This window comes from Thamnophis sirtalis, unplaced genomic scaffold, assembly GCF_051295495.1.
Source record: "Thamnophis sirtalis isolate CommonGarterSnake01/CBP01778 unplaced genomic scaffold, rThaSir2_p1.2 scaffold_6, whole genome shotgun sequence".
NCBI classification, from domain to species: domain Eukaryota; kingdom Metazoa; phylum Chordata; class Lepidosauria; order Squamata; family Natricidae; genus Thamnophis; species Thamnophis sirtalis.
In genome coordinates, this window is record NW_028261386.1 from 17,118,905 (window position 1) to 17,133,703 (window position 14,799).

General features: G+C 43.5%; 1 protein-coding gene across 1 annotated transcript in view; it reads right to left on the reverse strand.

The window, feature by feature from the left end:
- The window catches only part of UNC45B (unc-45 myosin chaperone B), a 34,512-nt gene that overhangs the window by 1,283 nt on the left and 18,430 nt on the right, over nt 1–14,799 (reverse strand). Inside the window, exons 9-19 of the mRNA XM_087717283.1 lie at nt 14,463–14,634; nt 12,333–12,633; nt 9,601–9,695; nt 8,080–8,221; nt 6,652–6,792; nt 5,977–6,104; nt 5,434–5,500; nt 4,302–4,415; nt 3,189–3,304; nt 864–981; nt 574–729 (exon numbers count right to left, since the gene is read on the reverse strand). Of these exons, the coding sequence (XP_087573409.1) occupies nt 574–729; nt 864–981; nt 3,189–3,304; nt 4,302–4,415; nt 5,434–5,500; nt 5,977–6,104; nt 6,652–6,792; nt 8,080–8,221; nt 9,601–9,695; nt 12,333–12,633; nt 14,463–14,634 (1,550 nt within the window). The remainder of the gene's footprint in view (nt 1–573; nt 730–863; nt 982–3,188; nt 3,305–4,301; nt 4,416–5,433; nt 5,501–5,976; nt 6,105–6,651; nt 6,793–8,079; nt 8,222–9,600; nt 9,696–12,332; nt 12,634–14,462; nt 14,635–14,799) is intronic.

Here is a 14,799-nt window from a genome sequence, read left to right on the forward strand (position 1 = left end):
GAACCAAAATCCTTGTCCCGACAAAAACCTTTTTTATTAATTTACTGTGAATTCTGTTCGTTCACATCCAACAAAGTCTTTCAAGGGAGGATTTACTGTCACAGACCTTATCTGGCTTGGAGAACTGACAGGCTGATATCTGCAAAACTTGGCAAGGAGTCTTGGAGAGTCACGAACCAATTAAGCGAACTAATTGTCTCCTGCAAACTCCGCTCCCCTTTTGCTCCTCTTTTATTTCCTCTGGGAGGTGCCATTTATCGTCCACCTGTGGTCTTACTCACAAGTCGATCCCTGTTCTTTAGCTGTTCCCTTCATCTGGCAACTCTGCGCATGTGCACACTGGGAACAGGCTCCAGCTGTTTGTCTGCCTCACTGATGTCTGACATTTAATAACTGGCATACAGCTCTGGCCCTCTCTCTACCTCCGACACAAAGCCCTCATCAGAGCCTTCCTCAGACTCCAGGACTGGCCCATGTTCCACCCCAACCTCCTCACTGTCTGAATCTGCTGCCAGCTCTGCTGGCAGGCCACAACACCTACACATTGAGGTTGAAAAGCAAGAATAGACTTACCACTTGGGTTAACTTATGACAGAGTGTCTTATGGGCTGCAGTGAGCATCGCAAGGGCTCCTGCAGCTGCATTCTGAACTTTGTCATCATCTTCGCCACATAACAGGACTATCAACTTGAGTCTGTCGTTTCCTTCAGCAATGAATCTGTCTTGAACCTGGGGGAAGTTGAGAGGGAAATCAATGAAATGGATGTTCCATATAAAATACAGCCATATTGAACATTCCTAGATGAAGAACTTGTAGACCTGAAATCCCTTCACCAGAATTTTCAGGAAATGGAAATGCTTACCTCTTTATTAACTACAAGGTTACACATACATTCTGTGGCTGCTTGTCGGAGCTGATCATGGTTTTCAAACATGTAGTTTTCAATGTCTGGTAGAGCTTTCTCTTTGATGATCTTTTGTCTGAAAGAAGCATGTGTATTTTAATTACTGTGTTGGGGTGCTGAAAATGAAAAGTATGAAAATGTCAGGGACTCTGAGAAGAGGCCAATAGCAATAGCACTTAGACTTATATACCGCTTCACAGCCCTCTCTAAGCGGTTTACAGAGTAAGCCTTTTGCCCCCAACAATCTGAGTCCTCATTTTACCCACCTCAGAAGGACGGAAAGACGGAAGGCTGAGTGAATCTTGAGCCTGGTGAGATTTGAACTGCCAAATTGCAGGCAACCGGCAGGCAGTAGAAGTAGCCTGCAGTACTGCACTCTAACCATTGCGCCACTGTGGCTCATCCACCAATCTCCACTTTGTGAAATTTGGCTCAAAGACAAGTCTCCCTTTTAATCATAGTTTACTGCAATAAAAAGATCTTTTGGCATCACCAGTACTCTATTAACTACTCAGCGGCAGCTGTTGCTATGGTGATGCAAAGGTGTTTTTTTTAATAAGTCTGTCTCTTAGAACCCTGGTTTATGGCTTCATGTACAACCAATGTTATGTGAATTTGATGGCTTTGAAAACCCATACTTTATTTCATCTGCTTCCTTGGAATAGAGGATTTATACAGGGCATTGGCATCCAGCTGTGCCCTTCATCCATTCTTTTCAGTTTTCTCTGATTATATTAGATATTTCTTACATATTTAAGTCAGAAATCATGGGAAATCTTAATTTTCTTTGATCTGAACATTGAATTAATTTCTCTGCTGCTATAATGGAATCTGGAAAGCTTAGGAACTCTAACTCATAATCATGTTTCTGCTGTTCCTAATTAAATCATTTGTTATTAAGTGACTAAACATGCAGTGATATACACCATATGAAAGTTAACAATAAAGCTAAAGCTTCTATGGAGATAATCCAAGTCAGTATTTCTCACTTAGATGTGTGGATTTCAACTCCTAAATTCCCCACCACATTGCTGGGGAATTCTAGGCGTTGAGTCTTCATGTCTTAAGGTTGCCTAGGCTGAGAAACACTGATCTAAGTAAAAGAATATTATCCCATCAGATCTTAGATTAGCCCCATATTCCTGGCCTTTAGTAAGGCCCAGAAGACAAGGCTCTTAGTTTCAGTTTCAGTTTCAGCTTCGCTTTATTTGTATGCTGCCCTTTTCCCTAGGGGGACTCAGGGCGGCTCACAGTTCAAAGGGGGTGGGGAAGGACAAACGATTTACAACATGAAAACACTACCTCATTTAAGAACATAACAGTCATACAATTCGAGTGGGGTTAGAGTCTTTAACCCCAGGCCAGCCGGGACAGCCAGATTTTAAGAGCGACGCGGAAGGTCTGGAGGGTTGTGAGGGTCCGACTCTCCACGGGGAGTTCGTTCCAGAGGGTCGGAGCAGCCACCGAGAAGGCTCTCCTCCGGGTAGTTGCCAGTCTACACTGGCTGGCTGATGGAATTCGGAGGAGGCCTAATCTATGCGATCTTATCGGTCTAGTGGAGGTAATTGGCAGTAGGCGGGCTCTCAAGTCTCCCACCTCACTTGGGTGGAGGTGGGGGCAGAGGTAGTATTCAGCCAGTTCTGACAGGTTCTAGAGAACTGGTAGTGGAAATTTTGAGTAGTTGGGAGAACTGACAAATAGGCTGGCACCACCCCAGCTGCCTCCCAGCTGATCTTCTTTTGTTACCCTGAACAGAAGAACAGAACTGGAAAGCATGTTAGTGGAGGGAATGGACATTTTATAATATCCTTCCCCTGCCATGCTCATGAAACCACGCCCACAAAACCACTCCACGCCCACAAAGCCACATTTACAGAAGCAGTAGTAAAATAATTTGAATCCCACCTCCCACCGGGGAGTGGGGTTGTCCATCAATGGTGAAGAGTTTTTACAGTGTCTGTACTGAGTCTGACACAATTAATTTTGCTACTGATCATGTTTATTTTTATCCGAGTGGTTATTGATCATTTTTTTGGCATATTGGTTTTTAACCTGTTTTCTTATTGTTTTTGTTATGAGCTACCCAGATGAGCTGCCCTACAGAGCAAATAAATAAATAAATGGAAGTAGAAATGGTATGATAAAATATAGCAGAAGAAAAAGATCACAAAAAGTCTGCTTAATAAGAAAAAAATGTGAAGATATGGATAGACATGGTAAGGTTTTTCTTAATCAATAGGATCAGCCTGTTAAAAATAACCTAAACACAATTAGTTGTCTCACCTGAGTTTGTCACTTCTTCCAGAAAAGTTGGTGAGTCCTATCAAAGCTTCATAATTTTGTAGCCCATCGCGCTCAGTATTCAACAAACTGACCAGTGGCCGCACAACTTCATACACCTGGATAAAAACAATAGTGCAGAATCTAAATGGTAAGGGGCCTGGCATAATGGGAAGAAGGAATAACCTTGAGGCACATAAGGAAGAGTTGCAACCAAAATAACTTTTGGAAAAAGGAAATAGGAGTTTTGGCTAAAACTGTAAGCTTAGACAAGACCTTCCTTGGTTTGTTACAAAGATAATGAGAAGTGGGGGGGGGATTCAGACTTGCAAGATTCTTTGGTTTTATAATAAAAAGTTGCGTTCATTAGTGTTCACAACTTTGCTTTCCTGTCTACTTGAAGAGTTGACACTAGAAAGAAAAACTTATGAGAAATGGTTGGAAGTGTTGAATATGTTTAACCTGAGACTGTAGAGGACATGATAAGGTAAAGGTCAAGGTTCCCCTTGCACATATGTGCTAGTCGTTCCTGACTCTAGGGGGCAGTGCTCATCTCCATTTCAAAACTGAAGAGCCAGCGCTGTCCGAAGATGTCTCCATGGTCATGTGGCCGACATGGCTAAATGCTGAAGGCGCACGGAACGCTCTTATCTTCCCACCAAAATGGTCCCTATTTTTCTACTTGCATTTTTACGTGCTTTCGAATTGCTAGGTTGGCAGAAGCTGGGACAAGTAACGGGAGCTCACTCTATTACGCTAGGGATTTGAACGGCCAAACTGCCGACCTTTCTGATCGACAAGCTCAGCATCTTAGCCACTGAGCCGCCGCGTCCCTTTAGAGGACATGATAGTTATCTTCAAATACTCAAAAGACTGTCATAGGAAATGGAGAATTATTCAGAGAAATTTCAGAAGATGGGATAAGAAAAAAATCTAATTATCAGAAAGTAGATTTTGTTTGGATATCAAGAACAACTTGCTAACAGGAAAAAGCTGTTCAGTTGGTGTGGGCAGCTTCATATATTTATATCCCTCTCCAGTTACTGAAATGCAGCTTGTTCCCACAATTACTTTACTGTTTTATAAAGTTGTTGCAGGACACATGAATTTACTCACTCTCTCGCCAGGGAATGCTATGTCAGGGTTGGAAATGGCAGCAATCTTGGCCAGGGCATGGGATGCTTTTATTTTGCCAACATCTGTGCCTTCCAAGGCCAGTGGTATAAGGGCCTAAAGATGAAGAGAAAGAAATTATAGGATAAACACCTAATGTACTGATGTAATTTATATCCGCTCTACAGTATCAGCCCTTGCAAAAAGACATAGTATAAAAACAAAACATATGCACAGGGAAAAGGTAGAAATGAAGCAAAATAGTTTGCATAAATCCTAATTATTGTAGGAATGGAGGAAATAAGGGCAAAGGGAAGGGAGGGGAAGGAAAGGAAAATTGTAGAGGGTGGCAAGAGGCCGTCACAGCTGAAAATGGAGCCTAGGAGGGCCGCATGTGGTCCTCCTTCCGTTTCTGCTGGCAGAGGCACCATGGGCTGGTCCTTTGCTGTTTCTAGGACAGCTCCACGGGCCAGATCTAAGCATCCTATGGGCCCAATCCCATAGGATGGGAACCCCTGGAACCTGGTCTTGGTCTTACACCCTTGGTCTAAGACAACAGGCTCAAATGGAGCTGGGATGCTGCTCAAGAAGAGAGAGTGAAGAAACAATGGTTTAAATTACCCAAAAAATAGATTTTGGCAGGACCTCAAAAAAAAAAAATGTCCTAGTGATAAGGACATTTATCCCCGGAACTTGGCCATTGTTTTTGCACTTTGTGTGAAACCGGCCAAAATGTCAAGCAATTATGTGGTAGCCACTAGATCCATGATGACACAGTGTCCTCTCTGTGGGCACGCGAGCTGTCGCCCCAGTTCAACTTCTCCACACATACGTGTGTGCCTCCCACTGGCCAGCTGGTTGTCAGGTCTCTGCCGTGCATGCGGGATGGGGTCTATGCGGGAGGGCGTGCACATGTGCAGGGGGTGGGGCACATGCAGGGGGAGGGGCATGCATGCATGCAGGGGGCCACACATGCATTGCATTTTGGGGGTCCGGGTGCGCATCCGCACACATGCAGGTGCACTTTGGACACTTGGTCTGGAAAAGGGTAGCCATCACTGCACTAGATCTGGTTATATATACATGTGAAGCTAGCCCATCTATTGCAAATGAAGAAGTTGTAGAAATGAGTTACCTTCCCACCCCCTTGAGCAACAATGATACCACGATCCTTGGGGTCGTCAGACAAAGCGAGAAAAACTCTGCCAGGAAGGAACAGAGATGAGAAAAACATTTTTCATTACAATTCTTGCTCATATTCCTCATTTATATTTCAGTGTATACAGGGTTTTTTTAAGGAATGCTGTAATAAACAAGGGGACACAGCAATCAGGCTTACAATTCAGTCAGGAAGGATCACAAAGAGTGAGAGAATAACAGAATAACAGAGTTGGAAGGGAACGTTGAGGTCTTCTAGTCCAACCCCTGGCTCAAGCAGGAAACCCTATACCATTTTACACAAATGGTTGTCCAATCTCTTCTTTAAAACTTCCAGTGTTGGAGCACCCACCGCTTCTGGAGGCAAGTTGTTCCACTGATTAATTGTTATCACTGTCAGGAAATGCATCCTTAGTTGTAAGTTGCTTCTCCCCTTGATTAGTTCCCACCCATTGCTTCTTGTCCGGCCTTCAGATTGACCCTCCCCTCTTCTTTGTGGCAGCCCCTTAGATAGAATTACCTAGCCAAAAGTTCTTTGGTCTGATCTGTCAAAATAGCAGTGTCTGCCTTCACCATGCAGACCAAGGCAGATGTGACTCCAGCTTTGATGAGACGCTGCACTCGCTTCGCAACGAAGTCCTTTTTGTCCTTTGGGGAGAAAAGAGAAATGATAATTGTTGATGAGAATGAAGTAGAATAGAACACTTTGTTGTCACATTGAATGCAGTGGTGGGACTCAGCCTGTTCGCTGAACTGGTTGTTAACTTTCTAAGCAGTTTGGGGAACCGGTTATTGGAAGAAATCTCATTTTGGTTTTTTTCCACTTTTCAGGGCTAATCCTGTAAGGTAGGCAGGGAGGAAACATTCTGGTGTTGTTTCTAGCCTAATCTTTATTGCCCTGCCTCTCCGGTTAACTCTTACATTACATTGTAACAGCTAGGGCAAAACGCCCATCGACGTGAGTGACATTGAGTTGGCCACACCCACCCAGTCACATGGCCACTGAGCCACGCCTACCCAGCTGATCATTAGGGCAGAGAACCAGTTGTTAAATTATTTCAATGCCACCACTGATTGAATACATACATTAAAATGAAATTACGTTGCATAAAGCTTTCAAAGGGTCTCCTTTGAGAGCTGTATGGAGTTGGTATCAAAACAAATTGGTGCTCCTTAGAGGACTGATGATGCCTACCTTGGGATGTTCCTCAGGTACATGCTGCTTAGAAAACTTGGCCAGCTGCACAAGTTCAGGGACAAGTTCTTTGACATCATAGCTGTTGGTACAGTTCACCAAGACGCTGGCCGTGGAGTACAAGATCGTCTTGTCGCTTGTCTGCATGCAACCAAATGAAGGAATTTCAGGTTACTACATACCCACCAGGCATTTCAAAGGTGAGTGCTCTCTCCATCTGGTTGCCTGGCGTGTGAGAATACAAAGACGCATGCACAGACACACACACTCCTACTTACACTATATTGCCAAAAGTATTCGCTCACCTGCCTTTACTTGCATATGAACTTATATTGGCTCCCAATAGATGTTCAGGTGCAATTCAAGTTTCCTGGTTATTGCCTTTAAAGCTTTAGATACCATAGAACCAAGCTACTTACAGGACTATCTGCTCCCCTCAACCTCTGCCTGCCCCCTGCATTCCCATATGGACATGCCGCTTGCTCCAGATCTCTGCTGACTGATGTCTAATGGATGTTGTTACAAATTCTCTACCCAATACTCACATTAATACAGAACAGATGAATGAAAACCAGTCTGATAAAATCCAGACTAACTATAATTAGCACAAAGAATAATGAAAAAAGTCATTAATTTGGAGAAGTCACATTATAACTGATATGCAACTGTAGGATAATAAAAATGAATGAAGCATGGAGTAGACTAAGGAAATATCTAGCCACATTATGGGCACTAATGCAGTGTCAGTGACTCAACAATGAATCCAAAGGGGAAAAAATACTAACAGCAATTCAGTCGGGAAGACATAATCACAGGTTAAATACTGTAAGTTCATATGCGAGTAAATGCAGGTGAGCGAATACTTTTGGCAATATACAAATACAATAGCAGAGTTGGAAGGGACCTTGGAGGTCTTCTAGTCCAACCTCTTGCCTAGGCAGGAAACCCTATACCATTTCAGACAGATGGCTATCCAACATCTTCTTAAAGACTTCCAGTGTTGGGGCTTTCACAACTTCTGAAGGCAAACTGTTCCACTGATTAATTGTTCTAACTGTCAGGAAATTTCTCCTCAATTTTAAGTTGCTTCTCTCCTTGATTAGTTTCCACCCATTGCTTCTTGTTCTACACTCAGGTGCCTTGGAGAATAGCTTGACCCCCTCTTCTTTGTGGCAACCCCTGAGATATTGCTATTGCTATCATGTCTCCCCTAGTCCTTCTTTTCATTAAACTAGACATACCCAGTTCCTGCAACCGTTCCTCATATGTTTTAGCCTCCAGTCCCCTAATCATCTTCGTTGCTCTTCTCTGCACTCTTTCTGGAGTCTCCATATCTTTTCTACATCGTGGTGACCAAAACTGAATATTCCAGGTACCTGAGGCCGAAGGAGCAAGGATTTAGAGCAACCCAGGCTGTAGATTTCCTACCTTGGCTAATTCGAACATGGCTTGCATGGCTGGCTCGTCTTGTACAAAATCATCCTTCACGTCGGCATCCAAAGTCAAGTAAGCCAGGCCTTCCACTGCCCACTTTCGGGTACGGGTGTCAATGGTGGGATTGCACAGCCACCTGAATGAACAAGACAGTTACATTGCCTCTTGCAGGACAGATGCTTTGGTGAGAGAGAAACTGCTTGACTAAGAATTAGGATTTCCTCCCAGTCTGTCTTTCCCTTCACTATAAAAATTTAAGAAGAATCCTGTGTTATCAGCATAGTAACCAGCACGGCTTGGGACCAGGTTCTCTGAGGGGTTGTCTCTTGCTGGTCATATCTACCCAACACATCAGAGGAGAGAGGCAGGAAATGTGGCAGGTAAAATGAGTTTTGCCCAATTTTACAACCTTTCTTGCTGTAGACCTTAAGTGAATAACTGCAATCATCATAAACACATGCCAGTTGCCAAGGGTCCAAATTTGGGGAACTTCCAATGGTTGTAAGTGTGCAAAATGGCCACAAGTTGCTTTTTTTAGTGCTGTTGTAACTTGTTCACTAAACAAATGGTTGTAAGCCGAGAACTGCTGTATTTGAATTGGATTGGTCATTCTGTGGCCAGTATGGGCATTGGTGTCTATAAGAGCTAGGTATTAAATCATGCTGCCTGTAGATAAGGAGTAAAAATGGTCACCCATATTAGTCACTGCAGCCATAGATGGCTACAGTATTTCCTCTCTTTTTAAATAGTGCCCGGCCCTTTCCTAGAAGAATGAAATATCCTAGGAAATATTGAGAAGACAGAATATTGTATTTCCCCGGATCAGAAATGGAGAAACATGGTTTTTTAGGCAGGAAACAGACTCACTCTTAATAGCCCCCCCTTTTGTTCATGGGCCATTAAAATGCCTGAGCCAGTCTATTCTACATAACAAAGAGTCTCCCCCCTCAGCTCCAGGATGCTGGGATTAAGGCATGATAGTATTAGCCCTTTATCCAACTCACACGGCATCTGAGAACTCAACCAAACTTGGACTCAAAACACAACCTAAAGGGTTGCCCCTGCATTGCCCCATGGGAGTCTGACAACCAATCAGAATACATTTCTTACACAGGAACAGGAAACAGAGAGATGGAGCTGCATAGAGTATTAAAAGCCCAGCATGTCCCTTTTCTCTCTCTCTTTTTCTTCTTCACCCAACATCTGGAAGCATGTGATCACCTTTTCCCCCAGGACCTCAAGCCATGTGGTCCTGTCCACCATTAAAACCATCTTTCTAAGCAGCCTCCATGTTTCCAGTGTCTTTTCCCCCCACTTGGAACTGAACCTAGAAGGACATTTCTTCCAACAATAGTAAGCTGATAGCTGCTGCAAGATAAACAAGATGTTTCTCAACCAGACCTTACAAGGCAGGAGGCAGAGGCTGAAAAGATAGGGAAGAAAGAGAGGCAGGGGAGTCACCTATTCAACTGTCTCCCTATGACCCCCAGCTCCCAAAATAGACCTCCCACTCACTTGCGGCATTGTTTTGCTAGCTTTTCAGTGGATCCTTCTGCAAATTGTCTCAGGCCGTAGTCGGTCCCTCCAGCAGAACCCAGCTTGCAAAGTCCCTGGCAAAAGAAAAAAGAAAAAGAAGAAAGAAAAATTTAAATGAAAGATGGAATATCCATTTATCAGACTCCAGTGAGAAATTTATTTTAGTCGTAGGGTTGTAGGCTAGCCTGGGAAGTTGGGAAAAAAAATATCCTGGCACAAGGCAGTGGCAATCGGCTTTCTTGCTGATAAACACTTTAGCGATATGTCCACTGTAATCCGCTCAACTGAAGAGCACCTTTGTTTTTTGAAGGATAGAAGGGTACCAACACACTTTAGAGTTACTTGGGCTAAAAGATTTAGGCTTGGATGTAAGTCTTTGGCTGAGATAAGCTTATTATCTTTTATGTCCCAAAATAGATTTATTCTGCTTCTGCACCAACTCTGGGTGAATTCCATTACATTTCCTGCTTATCTAGAAGATTAAAAGGATCAACGTGCTAAAAGAGCAAGAGCAATTCTAAAACTCTGAAAGAAGAAAAATTAAGGTGATACTGTTGGGTGAGATCCTAAAAGTCTCTTTTATTTAACAGATTAACCGAGCTGGAAGGGATCTTGTAGGTCATCTAGTCCAACCTTCCGCCCAAGCAGGAGACCCTACACCATTTCCGGGAATATAGCAATCCAGTCTCCTCCTTGGAAGTTTCTAGTGATGAAGCTCCCACAACTTCTGAAGGCAACTTCTGTTCCATTGGTTGATTGCTTTCACTGTCAGGAAATTTCTCCTTATTTCCAGGTTGAATCTCTCCTTAGTCAGTTTCCATCCATTATTCCTTGTCTGGCCTCCAGGCGCTTTGGAAAATAGCTGGACCCCCTCCTTTCTATGGCAGCCCTTCAAATATTGGAAGACTGCTATCATGTCTCCCCTGGTCCTCCTCTTCACTAGACTAGCCATGCCCAGTTCCTGTAACCATTCTTCATATGTTTTAGCCTCCAGTCCCCTGGTCATCCTGATTGCTCTTCTCTGCACTCTTTCTAGAGTCTCAACATCTTTTTTATAGTGTGGTGACCAAAACTGGATGCGGCATTCAAGGTGTGGTCTTACTAAGGCTTTGTAGAGTGGCATTAGTACCTCCCTTGATCTTGAATGTATCCCTCTGTTAATGCAGTTTAGGATTGCATTGGCTTTTTTGGCTGCCCCTGCACACTGTTGGCTCATATTTAGCTGGTTGTCCACTAAGAATATCAGTTACTGCTATTAAGCCTGGTTTCACCCAATCTATATATGTTCTTTTGGTTTTCTTGCCTAAGTGTAGGACTTTACTTTTCTCTACACTGATTTTCATTTTGTTAGATAGGGCCCAGTGTTCAAATCTGAGTTTATCATCTAGGACAGGGGTGTCAAACTTGCGGCTTGCGGGCTGGATGCGTCACATTCTGGCCTTGCCCCTGCTCGGTTTAGTGAACGGGGGGAAAGTCCCAATACGTCACATGATGCTACCGTGATGATGTGAGTTTGACACCCCTGATCTAGGGTGTTGGCTATTCCTGTCAGCTTAGTATCATCTGCAAATTTGGTAAGTTCCCCTTCTATTCCCTCATCTAAGTGGTTTATGAAAATATTGACGAATACTGGGCCTAAGATGGGACCTTGTGATACTGAACTGCTTACTTCCCTCCATGTAGACATAGACCCATTAAGGACTTATTGTTGGGTAAGGTTTGTCAGCTAGTTACGAATCCAACTGGTGGTGAAGCTATCTATCCCACTTTTTTCTAGCTTACCAAGAAGCAAGTTGTGGTCCACTTTGTCAAATGCCTTGCTAAAGTCTAAGTACTGTATTTTTTGGAGTATGAGATGCATCTTTTTCCCTCAAAAAAGAGGGTGAAAATCTGGGTGCATCTTATACACTGAATACAGCATTTTTGGCCTCTCGAAACCCCACCCCCTTTGCAAAAACGGCCATGCATAGCCTTTAGGAGGCTTATAGAGTGCTCCTGATGGCTGGGGAGGGCAAAAATGAGTGAAAAACTGGGTATTTTTTGCTTATTTTTGCCCCCCCCCCCAGCCCCAGGAGCACTCTATAAGCCTCCTAAAGGCTATGCATGCCACTTGTTTTGACAAAAAATGGCCCATTTTTGAGAGGTCTGCAGAGTGCAAAAACTTTTTTTTTAAATTGCCTCTTCAAAATCTTGGTGCGTCTTATACTCCAGTGCATCTTATATTCCAAAAAAATACGACATATTATGTCCATAGTATTTTGCTGGTCTACTATTTTACATCAGTCTTCTGCAAACAAACAAACAAAAAAGTGTCTGCAGAACAAACAACCAAGCTCAGAGAACAGCAAGGACTCTACAGTTCTGTCTTTGGCAATGGAAATGCCACAACTCTGAAGTAATAAGTCTGACAAATATTTTTGTCTAACAGAAATTTGGGGAGCTACTATCACCCAATGCAATTGATACGGGACTACAATTCTGTCTAGTCTAACACAGGTTGATAAATTAATCTGGTCTTATTTTAAGGATAGGAACTGTGATGGAGCAGATTTTTGTGTGGGACTTGCAACAATTGCCTTCTTCTTGTCACATAGATTTTACCTTAATTATAAGTTCATTATGAAGTTTCCATAAATAAATGAGCAGAGTTCTTTGTCTGATTCAGAGGACTATCATCAAACAGATTAGGATAAAGATCTAAGAAAACTAACCACTAAAGCTCTGATCTTGATCTTCTCATTCAGAGTCCTTTTGTAAATTTCCTTCAGCAGGGTGATTCCATTGGTAATGATGAATGTGGCCCGACTAAGTTTGGTTGAAGCATGGATGAGAGCTTCCACAGCTACTAGCTGATCAATCTCTCTCTCTGAGCCACACAGTGCTACCATCATCTCCATGACACCGTTCATGCTCAGCAGTTTGTTCCCCAAATCAAAAGGTCCTTGTAAAACTCCAGACACTGTCTGGATGGCATGTAAAGTCTTGTCCATATCCTTGGGGTCAATTTTACTCCTGGAGGCATGGAAAAACAGATGAAAGAAAGAGAATAATAGTTAAGGTTAGCTGAATGGTAGGCATAATATTTGTCCTTTGATTCAGCACAGTAGAAGATATGACACTACATTGTCTTGGATGAGGGGGATAGATGGGGAACTCATCAAATTTGCAGATGACACCAAGCTGGAAAGAATAGCCAACACTTCAGAAGAGAGGCTCAATATACAGAAGGATCTTGACGGGCTTGAACATTGGGCGCGATCTAACAAAATGAAATCCAATGGTGAAAAAAGTAAGAGAAAAACAAAATGCACAGGTACAGTATATGTGGTGCCTTGCTCAACAGTAGTAACTGTGAGAGGGATCTTGGAGTCCTAGTGGACAATCACTTAAATATGACCCAGCAGTGTGCAGCAGCAGAGATTGAAAATTATTAATTGATTACATTTATTTATTATTGGAGCCATGGTTGTGTAGTGTAGTTAGAATGCAGTATTGCAGACATATTCTGCTCACAGCTAGGAGTTTGACCCAAATTGTTAGGGGCAATATGTTGACAATGTAAACCACCCAGAGAGTGTTGTAAAGCACTAGGAGGGACAGGGTGGGTTGGGAGGGGTGGGGCCAGCCAGGAGTGGGCTGCTATGGGTTCGTCTGGGTTCTGGAGAACCCATAGCTAACATTATGGCTGGTTCGGAGAACCTCCAAATCCCACCGCTGGCTGGCCCCGCCCATCCCTCCCAACCTGCCCTGCCCCTCCCAGGAGTCTCCACGTGGCCTGTTTTGGATGCCAGGTAAATGCAGAGCCCGTGCAGAGGCTCAGGGAGGGGGAAAATGGTCCTCCCAGAAGTTCCAGAAGGCCAGAAACGGGCTCATTTCCAGCCTCCGGAGAACCTCTGGAGCCTGGCGGAAGCAGTTTTTTCTCTCCCAGGGGTTTGAGGAAAGCCTCCAGAGCCTGGGGAGGGCGAAAATGCACCCACCCCACCGTGGTGCAGGAGACAGACTAGTCCATGCCCACCATGGCCACGCCCACCCAGCAACCGGGCAGAGAACCTGTTGCTGAAATATTTGAAGCCCAACCCTGACTATGGGTAACATATAAGTCAAAATGCTATTTATTAGATTTATGTGCCACCCATCACTCATCAGAGATGGCTTGGATGACTTACAAATTCATAATCTACCCAGTGACAATATAAGAGAAGCTGATGTTGAGACATGAAAAAGAGTATTTTAAAACACCATTTAGGAGATGACCAGGCTGAGCCATGACCAGGGAGGGATCAAACACATCATCAGTCTCAAGTCTCTTTGCGCCCACAAGAGATCGAAGCCCAGCCCACCCTGAATTCCGTTGACTTGTATCTACCACCAATTTGTTTGAATCGTTAGTAGTTCAGATTCTTGTAGAGAAAATTACCATACAATAAACCTATATATTTGAACCGCCTGGGCTCCTGATTTCCTGTGACACTCCAACAAGCAAAAAGCAGATGGGTGTTGCATGTGGGTTTATTTTGGAAAGGGACAATCAGCCCTTTAGTTCTGTGCCATCTGGGAAAAAGAAGTTCAAAAAATTCAGGCAATTTAGATTAGATTAACAGAGTTGGAAGGGACTTTGTAGGTCATCTACAAATCTACCAATCCCCCGCCCAAGCAGGAGGTCTCTACACCATTTCTGACAAATGGCAGTCCACTCTCTTCCTGAAAGCATCCAATTTAGGTTGCACCGAGTGAGATCAATCAACAGGACATATCCCACTACTGATGGGAAACTCCGTGAAGGTTTTGATACTTTCATTGGATTACTGGATTCTGTTTCTCTTGTTTTCTGTTGGACTCACTTAATGTACTCTTCACAGATCACTCTGAAGTTTTCTCTTTCCGGGTCACATCTCAAGTCGTCATACAATTTGTTCAGAAGAACTGAAGCTGTGAGCTGTGTATTATCTGTTAGAGGGAGACAATCGGACATCTCTGGAATCTGGCCAGCAACTTTCAAAATCTTTTTTAGACCTGGGGAAACAAAGTGGTGGTAGGTAAGTAGAGGAAGATAGAAAGGACACAGAATCAGTTTAAGTTACAATGCAAAAAGACAATCGGGTTAGATTTGTAGCCCGAAATAAGTTGGGGCAAATTGAAAGCTGGGCTCACACTGGATACAAAATTGAAGTTCACACT